Source organism: Alligator mississippiensis, chromosome 1 (assembly GCF_030867095.1).
Source record: "Alligator mississippiensis isolate rAllMis1 chromosome 1, rAllMis1, whole genome shotgun sequence".
In the NCBI taxonomy this organism is placed as follows: Eukaryota; Metazoa; Chordata; order Crocodylia; family Alligatoridae; genus Alligator; species Alligator mississippiensis.
Window position 1 is genome coordinate 28,920,287 of NC_081824.1, and position 27,792 is coordinate 28,948,078.

At 40.5% G+C, this 27,792-nt stretch overlaps 1 protein-coding gene across 1 annotated transcript in view; it reads left to right on the top strand.

Annotated features, from left to right (window-relative positions):
* The window catches only part of ROCK2 (Rho associated coiled-coil containing protein kinase 2), a 165,975-nt gene extending 144,896 nt beyond the window's left edge, over positions 1 to 21,079 (top strand). Inside the window, exons 28-33 of the mRNA XM_059729599.1 lie at positions 3,019 to 3,089; positions 5,502 to 5,590; positions 9,693 to 9,771; positions 10,042 to 10,303; positions 11,165 to 11,378; positions 19,636 to 21,079. Coding sequence (XP_059585582.1) covers positions 3,019 to 3,089; positions 5,502 to 5,590; positions 9,693 to 9,771; positions 10,042 to 10,303; positions 11,165 to 11,378; positions 19,636 to 19,639 — 719 coding nt within the window. The 3' untranslated portion in view covers positions 19,640 to 21,079. The remainder of the gene's footprint in view (positions 1 to 3,018; positions 3,090 to 5,501; positions 5,591 to 9,692; positions 9,772 to 10,041; positions 10,304 to 11,164; positions 11,379 to 19,635) is intronic.
* The last annotated feature ends 6,713 nt before the right edge of the window (positions 21,080 to 27,792 follow it).

Below are 27,792 nucleotides of genomic sequence, written 5' to 3' on the forward strand. Positions count from 1 at the left end.
CAGTATCAAGTTTTTAGAATTTTACTTTTCCAGCAGCATGAAGAAAATTCTATATATGTGTCGTGCATTTTTGCAAACTTTAAACTCTGTATGAATACATACATACTGCAGTGAACAAAACTCATGTTTAGGACTAATGTAAAGTTTTAATTTTTTATTGCCATTTTCACATTTTAGCATTTGACTAAAAGCTTCTTAGAATATGGATCTGTTTGGTCAGTTAATTTTCCACAAAAGGTTAAAATTTAGTTAGTATTATTGTCATAATACTGAAAAATAGCATCTTTATTTCTCTACAGCATGCACTTTGTATATACTGATGCCCATTTTACAGGAAACAGTGTAGATTTGGGGCTTTTTTCTAGCTTCTGTTTATAATAGCTGTACTATTCTATTCTAGGGCATTTTATTACTTTTCTTGTTTTCACCAAATTAGTGTGTCTTTAAAAATTACATATAGTTTGTAGACCGATTTTAGTATGTAACATTTCTTGCAGGGCGGACAAGACCATGTTTATGTCTACTGAGCATATAGGCGGTTGCCATGACTGCATTTTCTTAGCAAACATGTTTTCTTCCTTTCCTGATACTCTCCCAGCTCCCTCCCTCTCTTTTTTCACACTCGTGATTGACATGGCTGTTCTGGAAAGCTATGATGTAGTCCTTGGCCTTTTTCTGCTCCTAGTTAAAAATGAATCCCAGAAGTAATCTGATGGGCAGCTTCCCATCAGATTTCTCTCTTCTGTCAAAATGAATTTTTGGAGTTTAGAAAGATGAAGCAAGGGAGATGGAGTAAGTAGGATGGGACTAGTTCTTTGTAATGAAAACATCCTTTGTGACATTATTAACAAGTAGTTTGTGTTCCTTGCATGTCTGGCATTGTGGGATTCAGTCTTTTGATTAACGTTCTGTGTGTTCTGTCTGATGCTGGGCAAGTGAGAACAGTAATGTAATGTGACAAGTAGGTGGGACAGACATGAATTCTTGCCCCATGTTCTTGGAAAGTGTATGTAAATGTCTTGGATTTTTTAACTTAGTTTCTGTGCAGTGGCAGGGATCTAAGATTGTGATCTGTTGATGAGAAAGCAGTTACTCCAGGTAAACAATGCTGCCCAATACTTGCATTACTGCAAAGACAAATTCTTGCCTTAAACTAGATTTTAACAAGAGGCAGGTGAGATTTTAATGCACCAGTACCAAGCACAGAGAAGGTCTGATCCCAATTTGGCTTTTATGTTCTAACTACTGTTGATATTCTGATATTTATAAATCCAATATGAGATCTCATTTATTAAGTTCTCAAAAGCATTATTAATGTGGAATAAATATTCCTATTATGTGAAACTAGCAACAAGAAACTACTGTATTTACCTGAATCCAAAACATCTTCAGATGTAAGGTGGCCCCTCAGTAATTTGATTTTATACATGGAAAATTATACATTTGTTATAAATGTCCATGTATATGATCTAATTATTGGAGGGTTGTCTTAAATTTGTACCCCCAGAGCACTGCCTGTGCCTACCCCTATGGCATCTTTCCCCTCTGTCTCCCCCCCCACTCCTTGCCCATGTCTCCTGTCTGTGGACTCTCCCCCTTCTGCATACTGCCCCCCGCAGGCTCCTGCGGCTTACCTTCTGGACGATAGCTCTGGCTCCAGGCCAGTCAGCAGTGGCTCCAGCCCCAACCTGGCCTGACTCAGCCAGGTGGAAGCAATGGCTGCAGCTCCAGCCAGGCTGGGGCCAGGGCTGGCTCCACCATGCTCCCCCCAAGCTGCATAATCTTCCCCCGTACTCCCTCCCCACCGCACTGTTTCCCTTGAATTCTCGCCCTGTGCCCCCCCATTCCTCCTGCAAACCTTCTCTTCCACCACCACACAAGCCACCCCAGGCTGGGGCAGACAGCAGGTCAGCTCTGGCCGGAGCTGAGCCACCACCTATCCTGGCTTAGGACTCAAATTTAAGACAAGGTTTCCAGCCATAGCTGAGGGGGGGAGGGAGGAACCGTACCTTGAATTCAAGCAAATATGGTATTTCTTATGAAATAATTCAGTGAGACAGTATACTGTATGCATGAAAAGGCCAGAGAATTAGCCAGAGGTGGTTTTTAACAGATTAGAAAGCTATGGTGATATATGTTGGTTCTAGGGAAAAGGTAGTAGAGCAAGGGATTCAGATTATACTGGCAGAACTTGACATTTTGCTTTTCCCTTTACAGAGAACAGTTAGTTTTATTTGTAAATCCTCTACTCCCATATCTGCTGGGATTTTGATTGTAGCCGTGTTGATCTAAGGACATAGGCAAGGTTCTTTGAGTAGATGTGATATTTTTATTAGACCAACTGAGTAGTTGGAAATAAGTTCTTAGGAAGCTTTCGGGCACAGTCACCCTACTTCAGGCATAGGGAGTGACCAGTAGAGACTCCCTATATCACATCTACTCAAAGAACCTTGCCTGCCTACTCCCATAGCAAAATGTAAGTAATATGCAAGTTACGTAATAAGTGTCTGTATATAGACACATATGTACGATAGCCATTAAATATAATCCTTTATGTGCAGCCTTTTACATTTCATGTACTTTTATGTATGTTCATATTCTGAAACTTTTCCCTAGAACTGGCTGTTGTATATTCTATATTAATGCTTTTATATAAGCAGTTTTCATTGCTGGAGGTTGATGACTATAAGTGTTTTAATCTCTAAACGTCTTTGTTTTATTTTTACTAAAAAGGAATGTGAATGTACGTGTGTGTGCGTGTAATAGTATAATTTTATTATTAGATATTTGGTCCTTTACTTAATTTGAGTTGCGTTATGTGCTGTTAGTTGCTACATGTAAGATGTGGTTTCCTAAAAACTTGCTGTTTTTTAGGAAGACTTCTTTCCCCATCCCCTCAGCTGGCCATGGCATTTGTGTGTCTGCTTTATGACTTCAAATTAAAGACTGTTTCAAATACATTCTTTTTGAGCCTCCATGCATGTTCAGATACTGATTTGCTTTAATATTTGTTTACAGAGTCAAGATTAGAGGGCTGGTTATCACTCCCAGTCCGGAACAACACTAAGAAATTTGGATGGGTTAAAAAGGTGAGAAAGCTGACTTCAGTACTAGGGCTATTGGGTTTTTATATTATACATCTATGTCAAAGTGTGTAATTTTGTTTCTTAAATAAGAGTTCTTTAATCAGAATTCAAAAAAAATTGCCAGATCAAAATCTGTTAGGTTGCTGTTCAGCTGCAAAGGGGAGGGGGCAGTGCATGCAGCTGTGGCTATTTAGGAATCTAGCAGTAAGCAATCTCAACAGGATCCCAAGGCTATAAATTTGATTTAATCTAGGTGCAAAAGCACTTGGTAAGTGGAAATTAGTGTGCAGGATGCAAGTAAAAGGAATCATCCAACTGTTGATCTTGGTAAGGCATTATGATACCCAGGAGTGAGACATGGATGTCTCTTTGTATGGCTGGTGCTTAAGTCCATGAGAGAGATGGTACTCTACAGAAAAGATAGAGCATAGATACTGGTGATACCAAGTTTTTTTTTCATTACCTCACCTACCTGCCTTTTCTGAATATTTTCTAAGTACGAGATTTTCTTTTTCATCTACTAATTCATTGGCTCCTTTCTTGAGACTCATAACACAAGTGCTAATTATGGTGGGGACATCGGTATCCTATGAACTAGGCATCTGAAACAGGCATCATTAGATACTTGTCACTAGGTCTGTGTAAATAGGGAAGTATTCGATTTGGATTTGGATGCAGCCGATTTGGAGGACAGATTTGGATCACCATCCTGAATCTATTCAGCCAAAATGGTTTCGAAAGATTTGGTGGTGATTCAGATTGGCTGGGGAGAGGCAGACACAGCCGGGCAGCTGCAGGTTCTCCCGTGGCTCCTCCGGCTGTGCGTGCCTCTCCCTGGACAGGGGGTGCTGCAGGAGAAGCCCCCATGGCTGTCCTGCCCGGCCCCTTTCCCCGCCTGGCCAGTCTAGTCTCGGCACAAAACAAACAAACAAAAAAAGCCTCACACTCACCAGCTGCAGGAGTGGCGATTGGGGCCTCTCGGCACTCATGGCAGAGCCCCCCCCCACGCAGCACAGGACCGTGGGGATTGCCCCATCCCTGCTTGGCACCCACACAGCAGCTGTCACATCACACGGGTGCAGCACGGCTTGGCTGGAAACTGGGGCCACTGGGGCTGAGCGGTGTTGGGCTCTGGCTGACACGTGAAGCCGCCCCAGGTCACAGACAACGTGCAGCACCCTGCTGAGCCACGCTGCACCTGCACCATGGGGAAGCTGCCGTGCAGGTGCCAACAGGCGGGATGATCTCCACTGCCCCGCATTGCATGTGGGGGGGCTCTGCCCTCAGAGGCCCTGATCACTGCTGCCAGAGCCAGTGAGTTACAGGGCTTTTTAATTTTAAGTGCTGGGAGGCTGACCCAAGCAGGGGAATGGGGCCGGGCAGGGCAGCCATGTGGGCTTCTCTTGTGTTTCCTCTGGCTGTGCCTACCTGTGCCCTGGCAGGGGGTGCCATGGGGGCTATGCCTTGTTGCTGCTTGCCCAGGTTGCATGGGGGGAGGGGGGGAGATGCAATGCAGGTACAGCTTTCTCCAGGCAGCAGCAGGGCATAGCCCCCACTCCCAGCATTACCGTGCCCGCAGCAGCACTGGGAGCACAGGCTCTGCCCTGTCACTGCTTGCTGGCAGGCATAAGATGTGGGCACAGCAGTGCTGGGAGCCAGAGCTATGCCCTGCTGCCGCTTGCCTCCTTCCGCTTGGAGTGAGCCGTGCCCGCATCCCACCCCAGCTGGGAAAGTGGCAGGAAAGCAGAGCCCCAGCTCCCAGGTCTGCTGCGCCCGCAACCAGCGTGCCCCACCACCCTACCTGGGCAGCTTGTCCCAGCCCCAATCCGCCCCCCAACCCCAACAGACTTACCAGCTGGAGACAGCTGTGTCAGTTGCCTTTTTAGTTTATAGCCAAATCTCTGCAGTGGCCGAATCTTTTCTGAATCTTTTCCAAATCGATTCAGATCCTTCGAATCGATTCAGAGCTTTTAATTGGTCTCCCGATTTGATTTGGATTCAGAGATTTGGTCCCTGAATTGGGCTGAATCTCCTCCAAATCGAATCAGCTACCAAAGCTTTGCATAGCTGTACTTGTCACTACTAATATGAGTCAACTATAAAAGAATGTCAGGCCTTTGTATCCTGTTAGCATTGCCCCTGGGTTCAATTGTTTACCTCTTTTTTAATTATTATTTAAAATTACAGATTTCATTCATTACCAAATTAACACAATTTTATGTTAACTGTGATATAAATGACAACTTTTTTTAGCAAAATTGGACTCAAACCACCATTCTGTTGTTTTTCATTTAACTATTGAAGAGAAACATGAAAAAATACTGTTATGGAACTATTTGACTGTTGTACAAGGAAAGTAAAATATTTAAAAGATTTAAGGAGATTTTAAAGACTTATAATCTTTTTTTTTAACAGTATGTCATTGTAAGCAGTAAGAAGATTCTATTCTATGATAGTGAACAAGATAAAGAACAATCTAACCCTTACATGGTGTTAGATATAGAGTAAGTATTTTGCCATGAGATTGTTCATTGTATTGTTTTTGTAAACTTTCAAATGAACGTTAGCAGAGAATCTTGCACAGAAAACAGCATAGAAAATATTTTTCATGATAGCTGTTCTTTTGTATTTAAACTACAGTTTGAGGTCAGTCAATATGTGATGACTGCTCCCATAGACAACACACCTACTCCCATATACAGCAACTTCTACAGCTAAAAGCATGAGGTGCTACAGTTTGAGCAAAAGAACTGGGGGGTTGTAGAGAACAGCTGCAACTTAGATAATGTCTCGAAAGGCAGGGTAAAGATGCAGCACCTTATAGACTGACTGAATCAGAGGTGGTATAAGTTTTCATGAGTTAGAGCTCACTTCCTCAGATGCTAAGAAAGGACATGTGCAGTCCAGGATACTAAATTAAGTGATTTGAATTCAAAAGACAGGAGAGGGATAAGTGCTGAGAGAGGCAAGCAAATAATAAAAATCCCCTCATTCTTTCATGTAGGGCTTGCCCCTTCTGTCCAATATGGACAGCAGTGGGGTACTGTAAGCAGGTTATGGCATATATGACATTGGTAGAGGTGCAGATGAATGAATCTCAGCTGTTCTAATCTATTTTAATTGGTCCATTGATGACAGTGTGTGCATTGATGAGGAGGCACAGCTTGCATCTGGGTCTGTTGCAAAGCCTGGTACCTCTGTGAGAATAGGAGTTAGGTGCCTGAAAGAGACTATTTGAGGTCAGAGGTCATTATGTGTCCAAGTGTTCAAGCTGAGAGCTGCAGGTGAAAGCTAGAGGAATTCTGTTGTCTTTGTCTTGTGGTTGGTATTGTAGCAGGTCAGACTGGGGACTGAGTTTGTCTTTGTTGATTTGAGTGGCTGTAGTTTTGGGCTTTTAGGAAATCCTGCTCCAGATTGTGCGGGCCAGGAGCGGTCCGAGGCTTTCGGGGGTGCACGGCGGGCTGTGGCCAGCAGCCCTGGCACGTGGGTTGGGGAATTCTGCATGGCGGACTAGAATTAGGCACCGACGCGTAGCGGTTGATTAAAGATTATTTTACTTACACCGTAGATGGTCGCGGTGCAGGCAGGAAAAACTTCGCTTAAGTTGCAGTTACAAACGAAAAGAAAACTTGCACGAACAAGACCTGTAGAAAACTCGAGCCTCTTGAAATAACCCGGAAAGAGCTCTGGATACACACACGCAAAGTTTGCTAGGCTCTGTGGACCGAGCGGGCAGGGAAGGGTACATCGAGGGATCAGGCAGCGACGGGGAGAGGCTAGAGGTTGATCAGGCCCCTGTATCCTCCTTAAGGCACACGCTAGGTTTGTTAAGCTCCACAGCGCATAGAGTTCTTCACGAGATGGATGTGAAGTTCTCTTCCTTCACGAGATGGTTGTGGAGTCCTCCAACGTGGGCGGAAACCGCTCAAGCCTCTTATACGGCTAGCAAGCCAATTGCTAGCCACCACGTGGGAATAATTTAGAAACAGCCAATAGTGGGAAACAAATTTGCATGCGAGTGGCGGGAACTCCTTTGCACCGGGATTTTCTCTATGCAACTGAGAATTGCACCGTGCAAAGAAAGCTCCTCGTGGCGGGAAATAATTCTGCAGTGCCGAAGCGCACACAAAATCATACCCTTGGGTCATGACACAGATCCTTACACTTGAGTCAGTGCAGAGCAGCTACAGTTTAATGTAGTTTGACTGTAGATGATAGATAAACTGGTGTGCTTAGAATGAAAGCTAATAGTGTGAAGGTGGCTGTGGCAGTTGATGGGTTTTCAGTACAACGTGGTGATGATATGGCCATTGCAAACCTTCACTGTGGTGTCCAGGTAATGAATGTGCTTGCAGAATATTCCAGAGTCAGTTTGACGGAGGGGTGGAAGTTGTTTAAGTCCTTGTGGAATTTCTCAAGAGATTCATTCCCATGTGTCCATATGATGAAATTGTTATCTTGTACTGTAGGTATACCTGGGGGATGAGGCGGGCAGTATTGGAGGAAGTGGACATCAAGGTCTGACACGTGTATATATATTGGCATATTAGAGAGTCATACAGGTGATCATGGTGGTGTCATTTGCTTATAAGTATACGGAGTCCACAAATCTGAAGTGGCTCTGTGTGAGGATAAAGCCGGAGAGAATGAATGAAACGGAAGCAGTGTCGTCATTGGGAATAATGTTCTTTATAGTTTATAATCTGTCTTCATGAAGGATACTGTTGTTGTATAAAGATGTGACATCCATGGTCAGTAATGTAGTGTTCTCTGGAATCTTGTCAGTGGACCCCAAATCTGGGATCTTTCAAATAGCTGGCAGTTCCAGTGGCATATGGAAATAGGATAAAGTGATTGTTGCCAGAAACCCCCTCCATGATGGTGCATGTAATAGTGGGGCTTCCTTAGTTGTCAGGTTTGTGGAGCTTTGGTAATAAGTAAAAGTTGCCTGCTCTATGTTCCTGGGAGGTGGAAGCAGTAATCCTTTCCAATGTTTTCAGAGGCAGCAGCATCATTAAGAGGTTGTTTCATTCCTTCTGGTATTGTGCTGTGTGGACCTCAGTTAAGAGTTTATTAAAATTTGTGTTGGAAAGTTGTCTCTTGAGGTCCTGTATGTATGCTGTTTTCTCTATGACAATAGTGGCTCCTTATCAGCTCTCCTTATCAGCCCATTGTATGAAAATACCAGGGTTGTTCTTAAGGCTGCATATAGCTCTCCATTCTGCAGGACTAAGGTTGTAATGTTAGTGTTGTTTCTCTGGCAATGTTAGGGTGGCTACAGAGGCAGAAACAGCTTATATACACGTTTAGAGTAGGGCTGTGACCCTCAGGTGCGGAGTCCAGGAGCTGTCCTTTTTGGAATGCATAGGTGGGTTGATTGCTATGTGGCTTCCTGCCACCAAGACATTTCCTTTGTCTTAGGCAGCAGAAAAAGGCTTTGAGGTTTCCATATAGCCATCATGGGACAGAAAGTAAGACCATGGGGTAGTACCTCAGCTGGGCTGAGAGTGTGGTTGGATAGGTTGATGACATTACAGTTGATTTGTAGGGTTGTTGTTGGAGCATGTAAGTTTGCAGAGTTCTGTTTCCTTCATTGTCTTTAAGGAGCAAAGGTGTTTGTGATAGATTTGTGCCAGGATGCAGAAATCTCTTCTTGGTAAATGGCTGTTATGTCTGAGCATACTGTATGTTGTTTGTTAGTTTTGCAAGTCTTCTTGTTGAGCTGCTCCTGTTTGCTGTAATGCTGATAATGAGGTGGTTCCTCAGTTTCTCGGAGAGAGTGAAGCACAACCTGTCAGGAAAGGCTGTGTGGCAGGTAGAACACAGTGGATTAGTCACTTGGAGTCCCTTGGGTATGATCTACATCTGCTTGCATCTGGTCAGAAAGAAGATATCTGAGCATTCTTGAGCAAGTTTCTTGTGTAGATGGATTGCAGTCCATTTTATTTGGGTGAGCATGATGCTATGCCTGAGAAGAGAGAATTAGCTATATTCGAAGTCAGGCAGGGTAGAGATGCACCTTATAGACTAACTAAATTCAAGATGCCTAAGCTTTCAGAACTGACTTCATCAGATGCCATGAAAGGACCTGCACAGAGTTGGTTATCAAATAAAGAGGGTGGTTTGAACACAAAAGACACGGATGGGGAGGAATGGGGAGATTTGTCATATAATTGAATTGGTACGGAGGGAGGACCTGTAACACACCAGTGGGATTCAAGTGCAATGTAGGTCCTTGCTTAACAAATACCTAATTTGGCTAATGAGAAGTCTAGCTTTTATGTATATGAAGATTTTTCTGGTAAACTTTTGAGATAAAGCAGTTGCAGTTGTTAAAACTGTTGCACTTTTAGAAACTTAATTTGGCTGCTTTACCTCTTTGGTTAAATGTATTTCAAATTAGTATACAGGGCAAGGAGGATAGGAATTCAATAAAGTTGACTAGGGATTTTGATTATTGTTGCTAAATTTACAGATTGAATCCTGTTGGCTAAGTTTCAGTATAAATTGACAGTTAATGTGTATGCTAAATCAGTACACTTTGTTAACAAGATAACACTCTTGGATGTCATTTTTTGTCTTTACTAAAATAATTTCCTTCTTCAGCAAATTGTTCCATGTTCGGCCAGTCACACAGACCGATGTGTACAGAGCAGATTCTAAGGAGATTCCCAGGATATTCCAGGTATGGACTTATATGTCAGTGTTTGCAGAGTAACCAAAGGGTAAGATTTCTTAATCAAATAGCACAAGATGCTTCAAAAACGCTTTAACATATTTTTATTAAATAAGACTCTATTACCAAATGAGAAAAAGTAGATTGCAGAAATAGACATCAAAGTATTCTGGTATACTATTTGTATCATCTTTATTCCTCAACCTTTTTGATTAAATAGTTGGTCTGAATGAGTCTGCCTTGTTTAAAAATGTTGTGGTTCTTTTGCTTTGACTCTAGATTTTGTATGCTAATGAAGGGGAAAGCAAAAAGGAACAAGAATTTCCTGTGGAGCCCATGGGGGAGAAATCAAATTACATTTGCCACAAAGGACACGAGTTCATACCTACTCTGTATCATTTTCCAACCAACTGTGAGGCTTGTATGAAGCCACTGTGGCACATGTTTAAACCTCCTCCTGCCCTAGAGTGCCGTCGTTGCCATATCAAATGTCACAAAGATCACATGGATAAAAAGGAAGATATTATAGCACCTTGCAAAGGTAAATAGTGAATAATAAAATGAATGGTTACCTGTTAACAACATGAAGCAAAAAAATCTAAAATTTATAACAATATTTAAAGTAAAGATAGTAACAGCCTAAAGTAGTAGGTGGTTTGGGTGCATTTTTCACAGCTCTTTGCCATTATGCATAAACCAAACGTTGTTGCTAAGAGCGCCCCTGGGAAGGATCAGCTCATTAGTGCTGTGGCATACATCCAGCGTTAGGAACATATATACCACATATTTTTAGTGCTGTGAGCATAATGGGGAAGGGCTTGTGGTTACCCAAAGGGTTGCTGTGCAGTGGGTTGGGTTGCATAGCAGTGTGGGATAGATGTGTGAATGCCTATGGGAAGAAATTTGCTGTTTCTGGGATGTCTTTCATAATCCTCTGTACTCAAGTATCACAGACTCAGGGGCAAGTGAAAAGACTGTAACAGCACATGTTTGTTCCACACTGACTTTTTCCTTAGTAGCATGAGAAACATGCAGCATCTTAGAAAGACTTCCAAGCTGGGAAGATAGGAAGCACTGTGTTTAGCTGACTGTTTAGTCGGGAACAGGTATGGTCTGTAGGCATACGGAAACACTCCTTGGTTGTTGCAAGCATGTTGAAGATGCATTATCATAAGTTGTCATGCCATGAGGCATGCTGAAAGTACACTGTCATAAACTCTGCTCAGGGCATCACTGTGATCAAGGTGGTTCAGCTGACTACTATATCCCAGTTTCTTGTTCTACCACTTGATAGCAATTATTTGCTGCTTGTGGGAATGCAAGGCTCTGGCCATTAGTTTTTAACATTAGTCCCCATAAAAATGTTTAATATGTAGATTTTGTTTTAAAATTCTCATTACAGTTTACTATGATATTTCAACGGCAAAGAATCTACTACTGTTAGCCAATTCTACGGAGGAACAGCAGAAATGGGTCAGCCGATTGGTGAAAAAGATTCCAAAAAAGCCTCCAGCCCCGGACTCTTTTGCTCGATCTTCTCCTAGAACTTCCATGAAGGTACAGCCAAACCAGTCTGTCAGACGGCCAAGCCGACAGCTTCCTCCAAACAAACCAAGGTGATGCAACAAGTGCTATTAAATATAATGATTTTAAACACAGTCAATTTGGTATTTTGGATTGTATAATTCAGAATATGGTCAGTTCATAGATATGTTTTGCTGCATTTTTTATCTCTACTATGATCATTAAAATGTGAACTTCCACCATCACATTAAGTAAGCTATGTGAAGAAATGGATTTCATTTCCCATATTTAATCTGTTTGCTAAACCTAGTAGGCAGGTAGCACCATCTATACTTAAGGCTGTTTAATGCTTCCTGTTGTAACACCAGGGAATGATTGCTGGTGGTATGGGGGAAGACTGGAATTGATTGGAGAATGGGGGGGTGGGGATGGAGAGACCTGAGAATCTCATAAGCATCCTGTGAATTGAGGGTGACTAGAATTAGACGAGCTAAGAGACTTGAATGAGGAATCTGTAACAGGGAATTCTTACCCTGTTACAGGGAAATGAAATGGGCCCTTTTAAGGGAAGAGTTTTTGTGAACCACACAATGGCAGCCAGCAAGGTTGGGGTTAATAAACAGCCCTGTGGTCAGGCCAGATAATAGGTCACCTTACCAGAAGGGGGCAGAGCTTGGAGGGCATATAAACTCAGAGTCTGAGCCAAGAGGGCAGTCTGCCCTGGGAGGCTGAAGGGTGAAGAGCTTTCCAGCCAAAGGGCTGTGCTGCTATGGGGACCTACAGACAAGGAGGAGAAGGCTCACTGGGAGCCAGGACACAGGATAAGTAGAGTTCGGTATAGCTGGTGAGTGCAGAGTCTTGTTACAGCCAGAAAGATTAATTTTTGGTTCGTGGTTTAAACTAGTGGACTGGGTGGGATGAAAAAGGCAAGATGTGGAGGTCCCAAGGGGCACGTGGTTGCTTTTGAGCCCTGCCAGGAGTTGGGCTCAAAGTGCTGCCAGGACCAGAAGTCCTGGGGTGCCAGGGAGGCACAAGGCTTGAGCCTACCAGGATAGGGTGCAAGCTATTGTATTGCTGGAGGACAAGAAAAGGGCCAGGGGCCCAGCAGCTCAAGAGAGGTGGAGAAAAGGGTGAGGGACCTAGTGCCCAAGGAGCATGATCAGGTCTGGGACACAGAAGCCAGGTTCAACGTAGTGGACCTAGACTGGGTGGCATCCAGATAAATAAGAGGGACCAAACCTGGAAAGCAAACACCCCAACAAGGGTGTGTTGGCCTTGAAGTGGCCTAATGAGGTTATAATGGGTAACATTTGTGAGGTATGGGTATAGCTAAAGGGATGGATGGAGGCCACAAATTTAGCCTTTGAGGTAACAGAAACCATAAGGTCTGGATGGGCCCAAAAGGCTCACTTAGATCTCAAAAAGTGAGATTGGGAACTGTGATATCCAAGAGGGGTGGACTGTTTGAAAGAAGGGCCAGGGCATAACCTGGGGCATGGGGGCAGCTCCTTTTTCATACATTAGTTGATGACATTGAGGCGTGGCAGGAGAGAGAAAAGGGAGGGTATCCAGAAAAGCCCAAGTAGGTCTGGAGCCACATGGACACCAAGGGGTGACACAGCAACCCCTGAAGGCAGGATCCTATTACAAGTCTAAGAAGGGACACATGAGACTAGGAGCCAGAGCATGCTGGAGATCAATAGAGAGTGCTACCTTACCTTCCAGAGCCTGGGATAGAAGAAGAAGTCTGTGCTGTAGAGCTAAATGTTCCCGGCCTGCTGCCAATAATGTTACTAAGATTCTGCAAAAGAGAATTTCCATATTTGCAGCCTGCCTTCAAAAAAAGAGAGAGAGCGCGAAATTCTCCACAAATTCAGTTGAAAAGAATATTATGATTGTAAAAGTAGCGCTTCTTCAAATGAGATATGAGGATGAAATAATTGGTCTTACAGACAACAGCTTCACAAACTACACAGCCTTGATTCCCAGAGCATTGTCTGGCCTCCGAGAGCAGTTCATTGGGAAAAAATAATACTGAATATGAATGTATCCACAAAGAAAAGGACTGAATGTTGTATAGGCAACCTTACTGATTTGCATTTTGTGACTTCGAGTAATAGACTTTCCAACTGTAATCATATTTTTAATATAACTTTTTGTATGTACTATATATGTGTGTGTGTTTGTGTGGTTTAGAGTCCTTTTGAATATATAAAGTACCCTGTTAGTGCTATCTATCCCTGCTAAAGAACAACTGTAAATAATAGATTGTCCTGCCTTATCTTCTGTCTGTCTACATGCAAGTAAAATTTGCGTCAGGTCATTTCCTCATCTTAGACGCCCCCCTCAGGTCTGTCCTACTTAACTTCACATAAGAGATGGAAGATAATTTTTAGCTTAATTAAGGAATGTTTCCATTGCACTATATTTTAATGCAATAGAGACATTAGCTAACTTCAGCTAGCTTACTTGGGTATTAGTAGCAAGTCAACTGTAACACCAAGGACTTTAGGGCAACCTTCAAAATCTACCCCAAAACAGGGTAAATACTCCATGTTTGCCTGCTAGTAGATGCTGCACTGAGGCAAGCCTTGCTCAGATGTATGTATGTCTTATCTATCGATAAAACAGAGAAAGGTAGTTTGGCCATGTTCATCTGAAGTCAGGCAGAAGGCAGGGTAGAAATGCACCTTATATAACATATCATGAGCAAGAACTGACAGCATCTGATAAAGTAGCTGTTGCACATGAAGGCTTATGCATCTCTGATTTAGTTTGTCTATACAAGGTGCACTTCTACCCTGCCTTCTGCCTAGCTGTAAGATTACCTGTTGTGCAGGGATACATAGCTGCAAGAATCAGTCTTAAGATATGTGACAATATATATTTACACTGTAGCCAATTTTAGATATGTATTTTGGTGTGAAATGAGACAAAATAGTAGCAATTATTTCTTTTTCAGTACTGAAGTACTGAAATGATAGATTTTAATGAGTATTGCAAATCCACTCAGAAGGATATCTCCATATTACAGAGCAGTTTTAAGTTATGTCAAATTTCGGTACCAAAGAAATAAGTTAATTTGTAACACACTTTAAATGCTATTTTTCACTATCAGTTGAATTGTAACAAGATGTTTTTGCAGTACCAATGAATGTTTATTTCTCTCCCTGCCCCCCCCCCAAAAAACCCTCATTTTCACAAACTGTCCTCTCTCTTTGATTGATTCCAGTTGCATAGAAATTGTTCCAACTAGCTGTATACTCCTTCAGTTCAGGTTTTATTACTGATGCAAATTATATTCTGATAAAAGGCCGTATCTTGGAGGTAATACCTAATGCCTCTGTTAATAGCACATTTAGGTCAAATAGAACATTGAAGGTTGAAAGTAGAACACTAAGGACTCAAGTCAGGAAACATAAGTTTTTAGCTGAATGTATACTGTTAATCTTCCCCCTGTGTATATACAATATGCTGATCCTTAACTTTGCCATCACATTACCATATTTACTTGAATGCAAGACACGATTTTTTCCTCCTATTGGCATGGTAAAAAAAGCTCCTCGTCTTATAATCACATACAAGGAAATATTACTAAATATGTGGTCTGTTGTTAAGCTGCTGCCAAAAGCAGCATTTGCTCAGCAATGGAAACCAACTGTGAAGTTGTTTAAATGCAGCCAACACTAAGCATGATTATAAAACACATGGCCAACATTGGGTGAACATGCTGATGGGAACCTACCACAAGACTAGGTTAGTGTAGTTCTGAATAAGGCATATGGTAGTGCCCGTTACGCGTAGTCCCCCTCACCACTAACTCTTTCAAGTCATGGTGAGCCACGACATTGCTTACAGTTCACCTAGAATCCTTTTGTTGGCCCTTCTCTCAGTCTGGTGCATATGATTAATGTGGCCCCACCCTCCATGAAGTAAAGGCAGACCAAGTTGCCCTGCGCCTTATCTACATATAATTTAAAGGATCCCTGATCTCATGACAAGAAAACCTGGTTCCACTCGTGAGTGGGGGGCTAATTAGCACATGGATACTTTGTGAGGGGTATCCGGAGTACACACACATACATATTGAGCAGTGCTGAACTGTAGGGTTGCGATGGCTTGAAATGCTGTTGACTCTGCTGGAGCCCAGCCCAATGAACTATGTGGTAAAAAATTGGGAAGAAGCAGAGAGCGAAGGGCTATCTATCCCCCCAGATTCATTTTCCCTGATGTAGCAGTAGGAAGGGAACAAATTCAAGGCAAACTTCCAATAATTAGACTGTCTGGAAAGCGATAAATTTATACATTTTCCATATATAGAACCTAATTATTGGGGGCGGGTCATTTTATAATCAGGGTCACCCTTTATTCAACTAAATATAGTATTTCTCAAATACAGTGCTGCTTGAGAGCCCTCGACAAATCTATCATTTTTAGCACTGTATATAGTTCTGTGTAGCAGAGTTAAGCCTGTCCCCTGGGGCACTCCACTTGATAGTGGCTGCTAATAGACATTGAGCCATTGATTTACTGCACTTTGAGCTCTGCAATCCAGCCAGTTTTCTATCCACCATACTTCCTTAGCTCATCCAACCTGTACTTCCTTAGCTTGCTTACAAGAATGCTGTGGGAGACTGCTAAAGTATTATCACATCCACTGCTCTCCCCGCATCTGCAGAGCCAGTCATCTCATCATAGAAGGCAGTCAGGTTGGCCAGGCGTGACTTGCCATGAGTGAATCCATGCTTGGTGAAACAATAATGCCATCATTGTTCCCAGTTTCTGTGTAGTTTCCCACTTTGTCACAGACTATATCATGGACAGTGGTTTTGCCATTAGTTTCTGAAACAGCCTTGTACAACATGAGTAGTCATCATGATAAATGTCTAGATACAGCCTATGGATTTCTTACACAGACATTGAGGGAGAGATGGCAAATGTATTGCCTTGAGGCAGCTGATTTCTGAAGAATTATCCTAATTTTAAAAAGAGAGAAAACAGAGAGAACTGTTACTGCTGATGCTCTAGTTTTTAAAGTTAATGTTAGCAGAATGTTCATCCATCATTTAGCACCTGAATAGATCTGGTAAATTATCTTTGAAATCAAACTTCCCTTCTAAATCCTTAAAGCTAAGGTTGCTTCTAGAGAAACTGTGCCAAAAAGGACCTTTTAGTAACTTCCTGACAGTCATGTCTAGGAGTGTCTATTTACCAAATTTAGTTAACTGCTAATGGCTAGCTACCTAAGTAAACACTGATATTTTTATTTGAGAATAAATATTGATTGAGAGGAATCTTAAAATAATATTTAATGGGGTAATAAGTTGAGGTCTTTAAGCTTTTATGTACATTCCAAGAGCTTGATTAGATAGATAGATATATTTAGAGGGATTTTATTTTTAATAATGCTTTAAAATTCATGCGTTTAAAATTAACATTTTAATGGATAGACAAAGAAGAAAAGGCAAAAGAAGAAAAAAAAAAGATAAATGTTTTCCTGAACCAATCAGGAAACAACGTTTTGCCTATATAATTGGAGTGAAGCCTAGAGCAGGTAATACTATTATTGGAGCGCACAAACTAAGTAAGGTGTGCTCATTTTGCATATCATTTGTAATCTAATGAACAACTATCATTCCATAACTTACTATTGTTGAACTTTGAAGCGGTATAGACTGTGACTTCACACAATAGTTTTCAGACATTAGATTTTAGATTCCTCCCCTTTTGTATAACAATCTACTTCCATCTTCATTGTGATATTTTTACATGTTTTTGTATAATACAGGACATGTAGAAATTTTTCTCTTACATTTTTGTTACTAATTTTTTTAGTTCTGGTCCTCCACTTCGAATCGTTCTTCACTGATTTTTTTTCTATACTGTATATTTTGCGATAGCAACAGTAAGTAATAGGGACCTGGGTCTCATCCAGCTATGCATGTGGTTACTACTAACCATGTAAACTAACTAAAAATCTGTAAATGACAATATACAAAAGTGAATTGGGTAACTATTTTTGAAAAGCTGGAAATAATTCATCTAAAATATTTTTTGACTGACAGTAGGCACATATTAATTTGTCATTTTTGGATTTTCTATATGCTTGTGTATTGCCATTATAAACGTTTTTCATACATAACCCACGTATAATGTTTGCTCTAATATGGCTGTATTTTTTTTAAAACCTGAATCTAGTATTTTTGCCAGCTAAAGTAACTACATAATTGCTCAGATTAACTGCCTTCAAGAGAGATGCACCAGGAATGAATTTGGCTAGGATGTTGTAATTAAATATATTCTGAGAAATATGTCAGAATGACAACAAAAATCATATAGTATTCTTTATTTTCCTGTGCTTTTAAACATTTTATTCATGCCTAAATAATTGTGCAGAACAGTATTGTAGTATCATAGGTATTAAAGATGAAAAAGCCTGATCCCATCCATCATCTTATTAGTGTAAGCTTGTCAAATTAGTTTGATTAAGTTTTTAAATATTTATCAAAGGCAAAGCGTGGATTTCTGGTGAATAATTGTGAGTACTGTGATGAATTAATGCATCTCATGGCTGTTTTATGTAGAGGTTCACAATCAGGAATTTGTATTTTTCCACTGTATATTTGGATAAGAAAAAGAGTTCAGTTGTTGTCCAGTAAAGCCATTAAGTATTTTGCTCTATAACAATTGAATGTCCTGATATTTCCCTAAGTTTTTCATTGCTGCTGTTGCTTTTAATAATTTAAAAGTAAGCAGACCAGCTTCCACACACAGCCCATCAAGTTTCTGACTACCAGTTTAATTGGGGCATTGAATTGTGACAAGGAAGAAGTGGTGAACCTTAGCCTCACCAGATGAGTGGCAACTTTATTTTCTTCAGATTATAATAATAACTTGCTGTAGAATAGCTCATAGAATAAATGATTATCACAAGTTAAGTGACAGCTTTTCTATGGTTGAGAATCACTGATGTTTGCAAAGTATTTTTTTCATGATGACAGCATTGCACTTTGGAATATTTTTATAAAGTGTGGCCCATATTAAATATCAAACCTCCTGTTGCAGATTGCTTGATTTGGCATTTAAAGACTGGGATTGGTCATTTGATGATGTTGATGATATTGATGATGATGATGACAATATTTTTGATTTCTGAAGAAGTAAAAGGGGTAAATTGAAATAGTGAGGAGTGAATTGTTTGCTTTTTTTAAAAAAGCATGCTGTTTGGATTCTGATTCCTAAAGCTGAGAAAACAGGAGATCTCATTTTAATATTTTCATACATTAAAAAATGAGATTCTGGTCAGTTTGAAAAATATGTATTTTCAAAGGAGCCACTTTTAAGCCTAAATGAGTCTTTGCCATTAATTATAACTCTTTCTTCAAAATTCATGTCTGCCAGCCCTACTTGTATGGGAGAAAACTGAAGCAGTGGTAGCACTGTTAATCTTTACAAATAAAAATTGACAAGCTCATGAGATCACTTTTACTCCTCAAAATTGTTTTATTTGTAGTGTTGAAGATGTATCAGTTTTCAGTAAAAATACCCTTTTAAAATGAAATGATTTGTTTATGGCTAGCAGACATGAAATCCGCAAATCTCTATATTTTGTTTTTCCTACCAGTACTGTGAAAATACATATTTATGACTTGGCTTTCCTTTGCAGTGCTGTGTTTTTGGAGTTTCTAACAATGCACCTGAAGAAAGCATAATAAATTGCCTTTGCAATGTAGTGATTTGAATCCCTTGAATGCTATAGTAAATATACAGCAATTTCATTTGTAATTCAGTGAAATGAGTTAGTTGTTAATGAACTGTAATGTTTGTATTTGAATTGCTTCTTGGAATATTCAACCTAAGAATAAACTATTAACTGGAATAGTTATATCATCTTATTGAAGTATAAATGTTGTCTTGGGAAATGCATTTAATAATCTCATAAAATCAGTATCTTGTTTTACATTGCAAGACCAAATTTTAACCAAGTGAATATAGTAGATTGGCATCAGAAAATAATAAATTAAAATATTGATTAATTATTAGGTGTAATTTACTTTTATAAAAAGGACTATGACAGCTATAGTCAGCTTTTCTGCAGCTGTGTGCTTCATTTACTGAGTAATTCTGTTAGTGATATAATGTGGCTGTCCTTAAATTAGACTACATTTGACATTGTAATGCATAGGGAAGCAATAGTTTTAATAGAGTGCTGCCTACTGCAGACGAGTAGCATATTTTTCAAGTGTGCAAAAGCAGTAAATAAAAGTTTAAATAAAAATTCTAAGCAAGTTTCAGCAGATTGAAATGTGTTGCATTTCCTGAACAAAACTCTCTTTTCTTCTTTTTCAGCTAACTGCCTTCTGTGAATGCAGTCACAATTCAAGGTGATAATTTTCTTCCCATTAAAATAAGACTGAAACATATCCCAAAATTTATTAAAATATATATTTTCCTGAGAGACTGTACTCTATATATCAGAGGTTTACAATTTTTGCTGCAATATAAATTACTAATGTCTGAGGGTTTTCCTGTAATCCCTTGGGGTGACTGATCAAATGAGGAACGGTTGGTAATAGTATAAGGATACTTTTAGGTAACCCATTAGACTTTGTTTCCACAAAAGCTTTCTTGTCAAGACACATACATGCACACTACATTTCATACAGGATTGAAAAGAATGAAAATTTAAACTGAGAAGATTCACCTTTTGTAGACAGATGTCATTGGCATGTTTGCAAGAATGGGAGAAAGATCCACCAAGTGGTATGGACTTTCATCTTCAAGAAGTGACCATTATACTGTGTATATATATTGTACTGTAATACTGCAAGAGGGTTTTAAAAAAACTTTCCACTTTATTTTTTTATGCATATTAATCAGATACCATTACTTACTGCAGTTGCAACTATGCACTTGTACAAAGCCATAATGTTGAAGTTTATATCATCCATACATGTTTATCAAAAGCTGCATGCTGGTGTTAAGCAGCTAGTATAATGAAAAGTTTGAAGTATATACTGGTTTCAGTTATTTCATAATGGGCAGTTCTGTTTTACCTATCTGAATGCCTTAATTTAATTTTTAAGTTCTTTGCCCATTCTCTATATTTAAAAAAATGAAAAACGTTTACCAGCTCTTAGGACACAAATTTGCTGTGTGGCAGAAAAAATAGTGCACTATTTTTACACATAATTATATCAATGTCAGCCAATTTGAATGTATATTGAATGGTTCTGAGGGAGGGGGGATGTATTGGTTACAGAAACATTAACTGATAGTACTGGAACTAATATATCTTTCATGTGTACATGTAACTGGCCACCCAGCCCTTTTTACAAACCCCAATATTAGTCACTGACTTTATATTACCCTTAATTAAGTGCTATGAAACTTCATTTTGCCTTGTTTTACATACTCCTAGATATGTTTTTATTTCTGGAAAAAAATCTGTGACTATTTTTACATTTCACAATACAATACCCAAGGACTGTCACAAACTTTAAAGGAGGCTGGAACATACTGTAGATGTATTTTAAATTTAAGAATCCAGTTCTCTAGCACATAGCTGTAGGGATAGAAAGTATTTCAGTAGTGTGTTTTGAGAACTTATAGCTGGGAAAGAGGGCCTCAGAGACATTTCATCTGATTTTGTTTTTTACTTGGACTTGTACAAAAATATAATTTATGTGGGCTCATTCATGGTGTGTTCATAACTATCCCAGAAAATGCATGTTTTATACAACTACAGTATGCTATGTTAAACATATTGACAGTAAAAGAACTATGTAGCTTCCTCCTTGGTCTCTCTTTTATATATATATTATATATATATAGTGGGGGGTGGTAATTTAAAATAGGATCTACTTTTTCAATGAAGGAAGACATTTCACTTCAGCTTTTTTTAGAAACAGTGTTGAGATGTTTGGAAGGGTAGAACTATAACTTGTATAACACTATCATGACAAGTGGACTTTGAACCCCATAGGTAATGGAAATATATATAGTTATTTTTTTATTTCTAATATGGGGAAATGTACCTGATATGTCCTCAGCTTTGTTTATGCACCCTTAATTTAGTGTTGTTTGTGCGTTCTTACATTCAATACTAAAATGGGTAGATCATTGCTGTTAAAGAATTAGACCTATACACAGCAAGAGTTGTTTATCCTTTCCATGCTTGTTTTGATTTACATAAGTACAGCATGTTTTTAGGTAATGCATATTTGCATATAAAACAGTTTAAAAATGTATATAGTAAAACTGTTTCCATTCACTGAATGAGTAAATATTTTATATAAGAGATTTTGTTATATTGTGGGAAGTTCTATCCTATTCTGGAGAAATATATATATATATATATATATATAAAAATATATATCTATTTTTAAATAAACTACTTGAGTAAGGTAAAACAGTTCCTCAACTTGGGAAGCTGGTAATTAATTGGGAAAAAAATATATATATACATATACACGGAAGACAAGAAGTTCGACAGTAATGGGAAAGCTCACAGGAATCTGCATCGAGTGGATGGTGCCTGTACATTACTACATTAGCAGGGATCCAAGAGCTGCGTAGGGCCAGAGCCACTCCTGTGTCTCCATTGAAATGACTACTGGTTTTCCTATTAAAGGGAATCTCCAGAAGTACATTTTCTAGGAAAACGCTTAATTTTAAAAAATTACTTTTCCTTTGGCTTTGTATGATTGGGTCTCTAATTTGGGGTTTAGTGTTTTTATAATGAAACTTAATCTTTGATGCTGGCAGCAGCTTTGATGCTTATGTTCACCTCTACCTATGAAGGTATATATATTATATATAGTTATATATACTTTAAATTGCATTTAGTTTTGTCTTTGCAAGTAACCAGTATTACTATGACATTCCCCAGTTCTTCTTTGAGTTGCCGTATGTATGTTCCACTATTGATGCAGACATTCTTTGGGCTTGTAAGCTCAGAGACAGTTTTAGTCAGCAAGACTTGTATGATCAAAGAGCCCTGCCACTCTACCTTGCACTGAGGACCTAGCAGAGCATGCCTGCTATACCCCCTGTTCCTCTTAACTGCCCTTCAGCTTGAGATGGAGCTTTTTGCTGTTAGCCAGCAGACTACAGTAAACTCTTACTTCCTTAAATGTTAGTTGATTAGACCATTAGAGTTCTTTTTCTTTTCTCTTGCTTGTAAAAGAAAAAGAGAAGATTCCTTGGACCAAAAATGCAAGAATGGATGTTGAATTTGCCTGGATTTAAGTATTGCCTTGAAATGATGGGGAACCAGATAGCTGTTAAGGGCCTTTACTGCTTGGGAGAATCTCTCAGCTTGGCAAAAGCCTTTCACTTGCAAAGCCTGCAAAAGCAAAGGAGATAAATCTACTGATTTACCACCTAGACAAATTAATGGGGAAGCCTTGGTCAAGGAGAGTCTTTTTTCCAGGGGACCTCCGGAGAGCTCTAGTTAGCAATCTTCAGCATCAAAATTAGACCATAAACCCTAGAATCTGAGGTAAAGGATAGGAGGAGTTCTAGGGGTAGGTTACCCATAAGAGACTCTTTTAAAAAGAAATCTTCAGCCCTGTGCTCATTTGCTAATGAAATTTCATGGTCTGGAGTAGTTTTTAACAAGGCTGCAGACGCACAATATGGAAAACATACCACCAAAAGCATCAGGCTAAGGAGCTTGCAAATATGGCACCAGAAAAAGTCCTCTAGCCCTCTGGCAAAATCAGTCTTTGTACTTAGACAGCTAGCCACCAGCTTAGGACACCAACACAAATGAAAGGGGAGATGATGACCCCACCACACTGTCTAGCTTTAGAACAATCAATAGCACTTGCCAGATGGCTTCACCAGACATGCTGTAGAAGTCTGAAACTGCTATTGTCTGCCTTCTTTGATAACATTGAACTCCTGAAGATTTTCTCTTGGCAATGATGCCATTAGCAATGTCCATAAAAATAAACCACTCATTTTCACTACCTCCTTGTCGATGATAAGACAGCCAGGGTTCAGAGTGCTCTGTCCACCCTTCCTGATTTCCACAGGGAACCTGTCATCCCAGGATACACATTGGTATGTGAGATGCTCATCCCATGGGCCATGTTTTATGGTATCTTGACTTCAGAAGCCTTGTGCATCCATGCCTGTGTGGCCTTATTGACCAGGGCTCCTTGCAACTGAAAGATAAACTACTGAGTTGGGTCTCAAGGGCTCTAGTTTAATGGCCTGGGCTGTCCCATATCTCTTCCGAGCTACACTTGTCTCCAGGGAAGGAGGACACAACCAGGTTCACAAACCAGATCACAGACATGGGAAGCCCTATTCCAATCTCTTCCCCTTTCTTGTTTGAAGTAGTAATTCCCCAAGCCCATTGTTTGAGCCAATGGCAAGCTGTTCCCTGCTTTGTTTATCTTCTTGGTTACCTTCTTGATTGTTATTACCATCTTGAGGTATGCCCCCTGATGCTGTCCCTCCAATTCAGGTTTCCATGTGGACAAGGTCTGTCTAAGGACTCCCCCGAATTCTTGACAAAGTCTAAACAGTTACCTAAACCAGTGGTTCCCAACTTTTTTTTATACTGTGGCCTTGTGGGAGCAGGGTGGGGTGCACCGAGCTGGCTCTTTCCCTCCCCAGGGCTGCCCGACCTCGAGGCTTTAACCCCAGAAGCTCCACTTTAACCCTGGAAGCCACTTGCCTGGGTGGACAGACGAGGATCTGAGCAGGAGGCTTGTGCCATGACCCAGCAGCCAACCCACTGTGGCCCAGTACCGGGCCATGGCCTGGTGCTTGGGAACCTTTGACCTAAACCACTCCTTATTTTACCCAAACCTTGTTGCTCTATACCCTGGATACAAGACCTGCCTTGGTCTACTTAAAAGGGACAAAAACATGTACTTAATTTCCTAGACTCTTTGTTTCTGATAGTAGAAAGGATGAACGGCAGGGTAGTCTCTGCCCAAAGACTTTCTAAAAAGTTTGTGAGCAGTATAAAGATGTGCTATTAAATAGTAAAGGTGCAAGCCCTACAACTAATAAAGTGCATTCCCATGGGCTGCTAGTTGGACAGTTCCGCTTCAGTCAGTTTCATGAATGCTTACAAAACCCCACTGAGTTTGTGCAATACTAATTCTTACCTTTGTTGCAAACTTGATCTTTCTGCACAGCCACTTTCCTGTGAACAAGTGGTAAGATGTAACATGTAACAATTGTTTATTAATTCAGAAGAAGATAGCTCTGAAGGGCTTTGTTAACACCATGTTACATTGAAAAAATTTTCACAGTTGTTTTAAAGTGTTTTGAGGTTTTCCCCCAACCTTGATCCAGGAAGAGTATTGTGGATGATAGCCGTGTGCTAACCATGGCACCTAAAACACTGTCCCATGTGGATCAGGGAATGAATATTCTTCTTCCTCATCCAGGCAAAAAACAAGCAGACTTGTGAAAACCGTTTCTTTTGGCTCTCAGGTAAGGATTAGAAACAAAATCCCTAAGGACTTAAGTAGTAGAAATCTCAGGGCACTTTTACACATGCTCTGGGGTAGGGGTAGTGGTGTTTTAATTAAAGTGGCTCCAAGAGCTGCTCTAATTAAAGCATCACCACATCTCCTGTATCAGCGTCCCTGCACTTAAAAACGGCAGTGGGGGCACTTGAACTATAGCTCATTCAACTACTTTTAGTTAAAGTGCTCCCACCACCATTTTTAAGTGCAGGGACATTGATACATGAAACAGAGGAGGTTGCTGGAGCACAGCAATTGCCACACTCCCGCAGACTTCATTAATCAAGTCTGCTCTGATGCACTGGAATTCCAGGGTGTCAGAGCAGCCTTCATGTTCATGTATAGGCACCCTAAGTTTCTTGGTGGCTATATCCCAGTAGTGTCTAAGCATGAAACAGGCACTAGTAAGCTGCTCAGTCCTCATGAGACTTGAAGCACTTCTTGACATGTGCAGAGGAAAAACTCCAGGCATCTGGTGAAATGTTTAAGTCAAAAAGTAAGGTGCATATGGAGCTTTGGCAGACAAGGTTCTTTGGGTAGATGTGATATCTTTTATTAGACCAACTAAATAGCTGGAAAAATTGTTCTTTGCAAATTTTTGGGCACAAACACCCTTCTTCAGGCATAGGGAGAGTCTGTTGTTTTGTGTACTCTCCTGAATAGAAGCCAATATGCAAAATGCAGGTCTGTGAAAATGCAAATACGTGGCAGTGAGGATCAGAGGGAATGGGAAACAATAGGTGTGAGCCAGGTGGTGATGGGGGAGTGCTGAACTGGTGATAGAATGTAGCTAGTAAAATGCAGACAGGTTACTTGGGGTTATCAGCGGCAGGAAGGTTAGAATGTACCATGAGGATAATCCAGTGTCTATATTTAATCTATGATGTTTTGTCTCCAGTAGATTTATGAAGTGAAGTTTGTAGGTTTGTCTACAAAAGGTGTTTTGTAAATTCCTTTTGAGGATTAGAACTGAGAGATTGGAGTGAGAGTGGTTGTCTTGAGAAGTGTGCACCCACAGGTAATTGGGTATTTTTATCTTTGATAGATGTTTGGTGCGTTCATTCTGCTGTGCAGTTGTTGTTTGGCTTCTACATATTTTCCATCAGGGAATTTAGTGCACTGGATGCAGATGTGTTACATTTTGGAGGTGCAGGTGTAAGACCCAGGAATGGTGATGGTTCTATTGTGGGGTGTAGTTATTGTAGGAGTGGTGGACATGTGTTGGCAGGTTTTACACTTTTTGTCTTAGCATGGTCACAGAATCAGCAATCACCCTAAACACACCAATAAAGCTGTAATATACTACCAAGCCCTCCGATACCACCGAATTTGCACTGAGGAAAGCACCCAGAATCATCACCTTGCAAATCTCAAAAGGGCTTTTACCTAACAAGGACACTTCTCCAGACAGATGGATCATACTTCTGAAAGAGCGACCCGGATACTACGTTCAGATTTGCTGCAGTACCCATGAATCGCACACCATTAGTTATGGCATATTTAGGACATTCTTCCCTGGAACCTACACAGAAAATCCTGAAACAATTGCAGCCCATACTAAAAGATGACCCAATATTTAAAGAGATCTTCCCAGAACCATCCACCCTAGCCTTTAAACAAGCACCAAACCTCACTAACCTCATCACCAGAAGCAAACTCCCTATGACCCAAACCACACCAAATAGATCCATACCATACCAGGACAAAAAAAATTTAAAACTTGCCAACACATCTCCACCACCCCCACAATAACTGCACTCTGCAACAGAACCATCACTATTCCAGGGTCTTACACCTGCACCTCCAGAAATGTAATATATCTCATCCAGTGCACTAAATTCCCTGATGTAAAATATGTAGGAGAAACCAAACAACAACTGCATACCAGAATGAATACACACCAAAAACCTTGCTTGCCTATGTCCTTAGACCAACACAGCTACAACCAAGAACCCTGTGGAGCTTTGGCAACTTCTGGGCTAGGTAACAGCTGAGCAGAGGCTTTCAGGATTGCTGTTTTTCAGCTTACGTGTCAAAATTCTGCACAAGGTTCAGGTTGGTACTTGTGTTCTTTTTACTAAATCAGTACATAGGTGTCAAATGCCTCATCTGGTTCAACAGTATCCCAGCACATACTTTGAGAAATAAGTCATCCTGACCTCACAGTGGTGTGAGGAATGCCATCTTACTTCCTGTGAGGGGTTAGCTCATTTGGAACATACATAGGGCCAGGAAAATACATCTGGAAAACGACTTCACCCTCAAGGCAAACTTCCTGAAAAGAAAGGAATGCAGTGGGGGTTGGCTACCTTCGGTATTCCTAGGGGCAATGCCAAGCAAAAACAGCTTTGTGATACAATGGTAAGTGTTAGCAGCACTTACACAACTTGGGTAAAGAAAGTGCTTCAGATGAAATGCCACCATCGAAACAGCATTCACTGGGCAGCTCGATTGCATGCAATGTTCCTGTTTGTTGAAAACATCAGAAATATAGACTTATTTTATATATAGATGATATTCAGATTCCCCACTATCTAACCAGTTTGTCACAAAATAGCTGTGCCCCTTCTTCCACCTTTTAACAGTAAAGCACAAAATAAAATGCTTTTTGATTTCTTTGAACTCCTCTCATCAGCTTGACACTAAAGACCTGACTGAAATGGCAGGTTTTCTTTCATATAAGTAGATGTTTGGCACATACACGGACAGGGGTGTGTGAAATGGGCCATATTTGATTCGGATTCAGCCCAAATTGGGGACAGTGATTCAATTCGTTGATTCGGATCACTGGCCCCGATTCGATTCAGCTGAATCTGAAGATTCAATGCTGATTCAGAGAATCAGCAATTCAGACATCGACACAGCTTTAAATGTTTTTTCTACATACCTCGAGGTACCAGGTGTGGCTTGTAAATGTTGTGATGGTTGGGCGGATGGAGCGTCCCACAGGAGCGTGGGAGGGCCCCCACATGCTCAGCGGTGAACCTGGAAGTACTTCCGGTCCACTTCC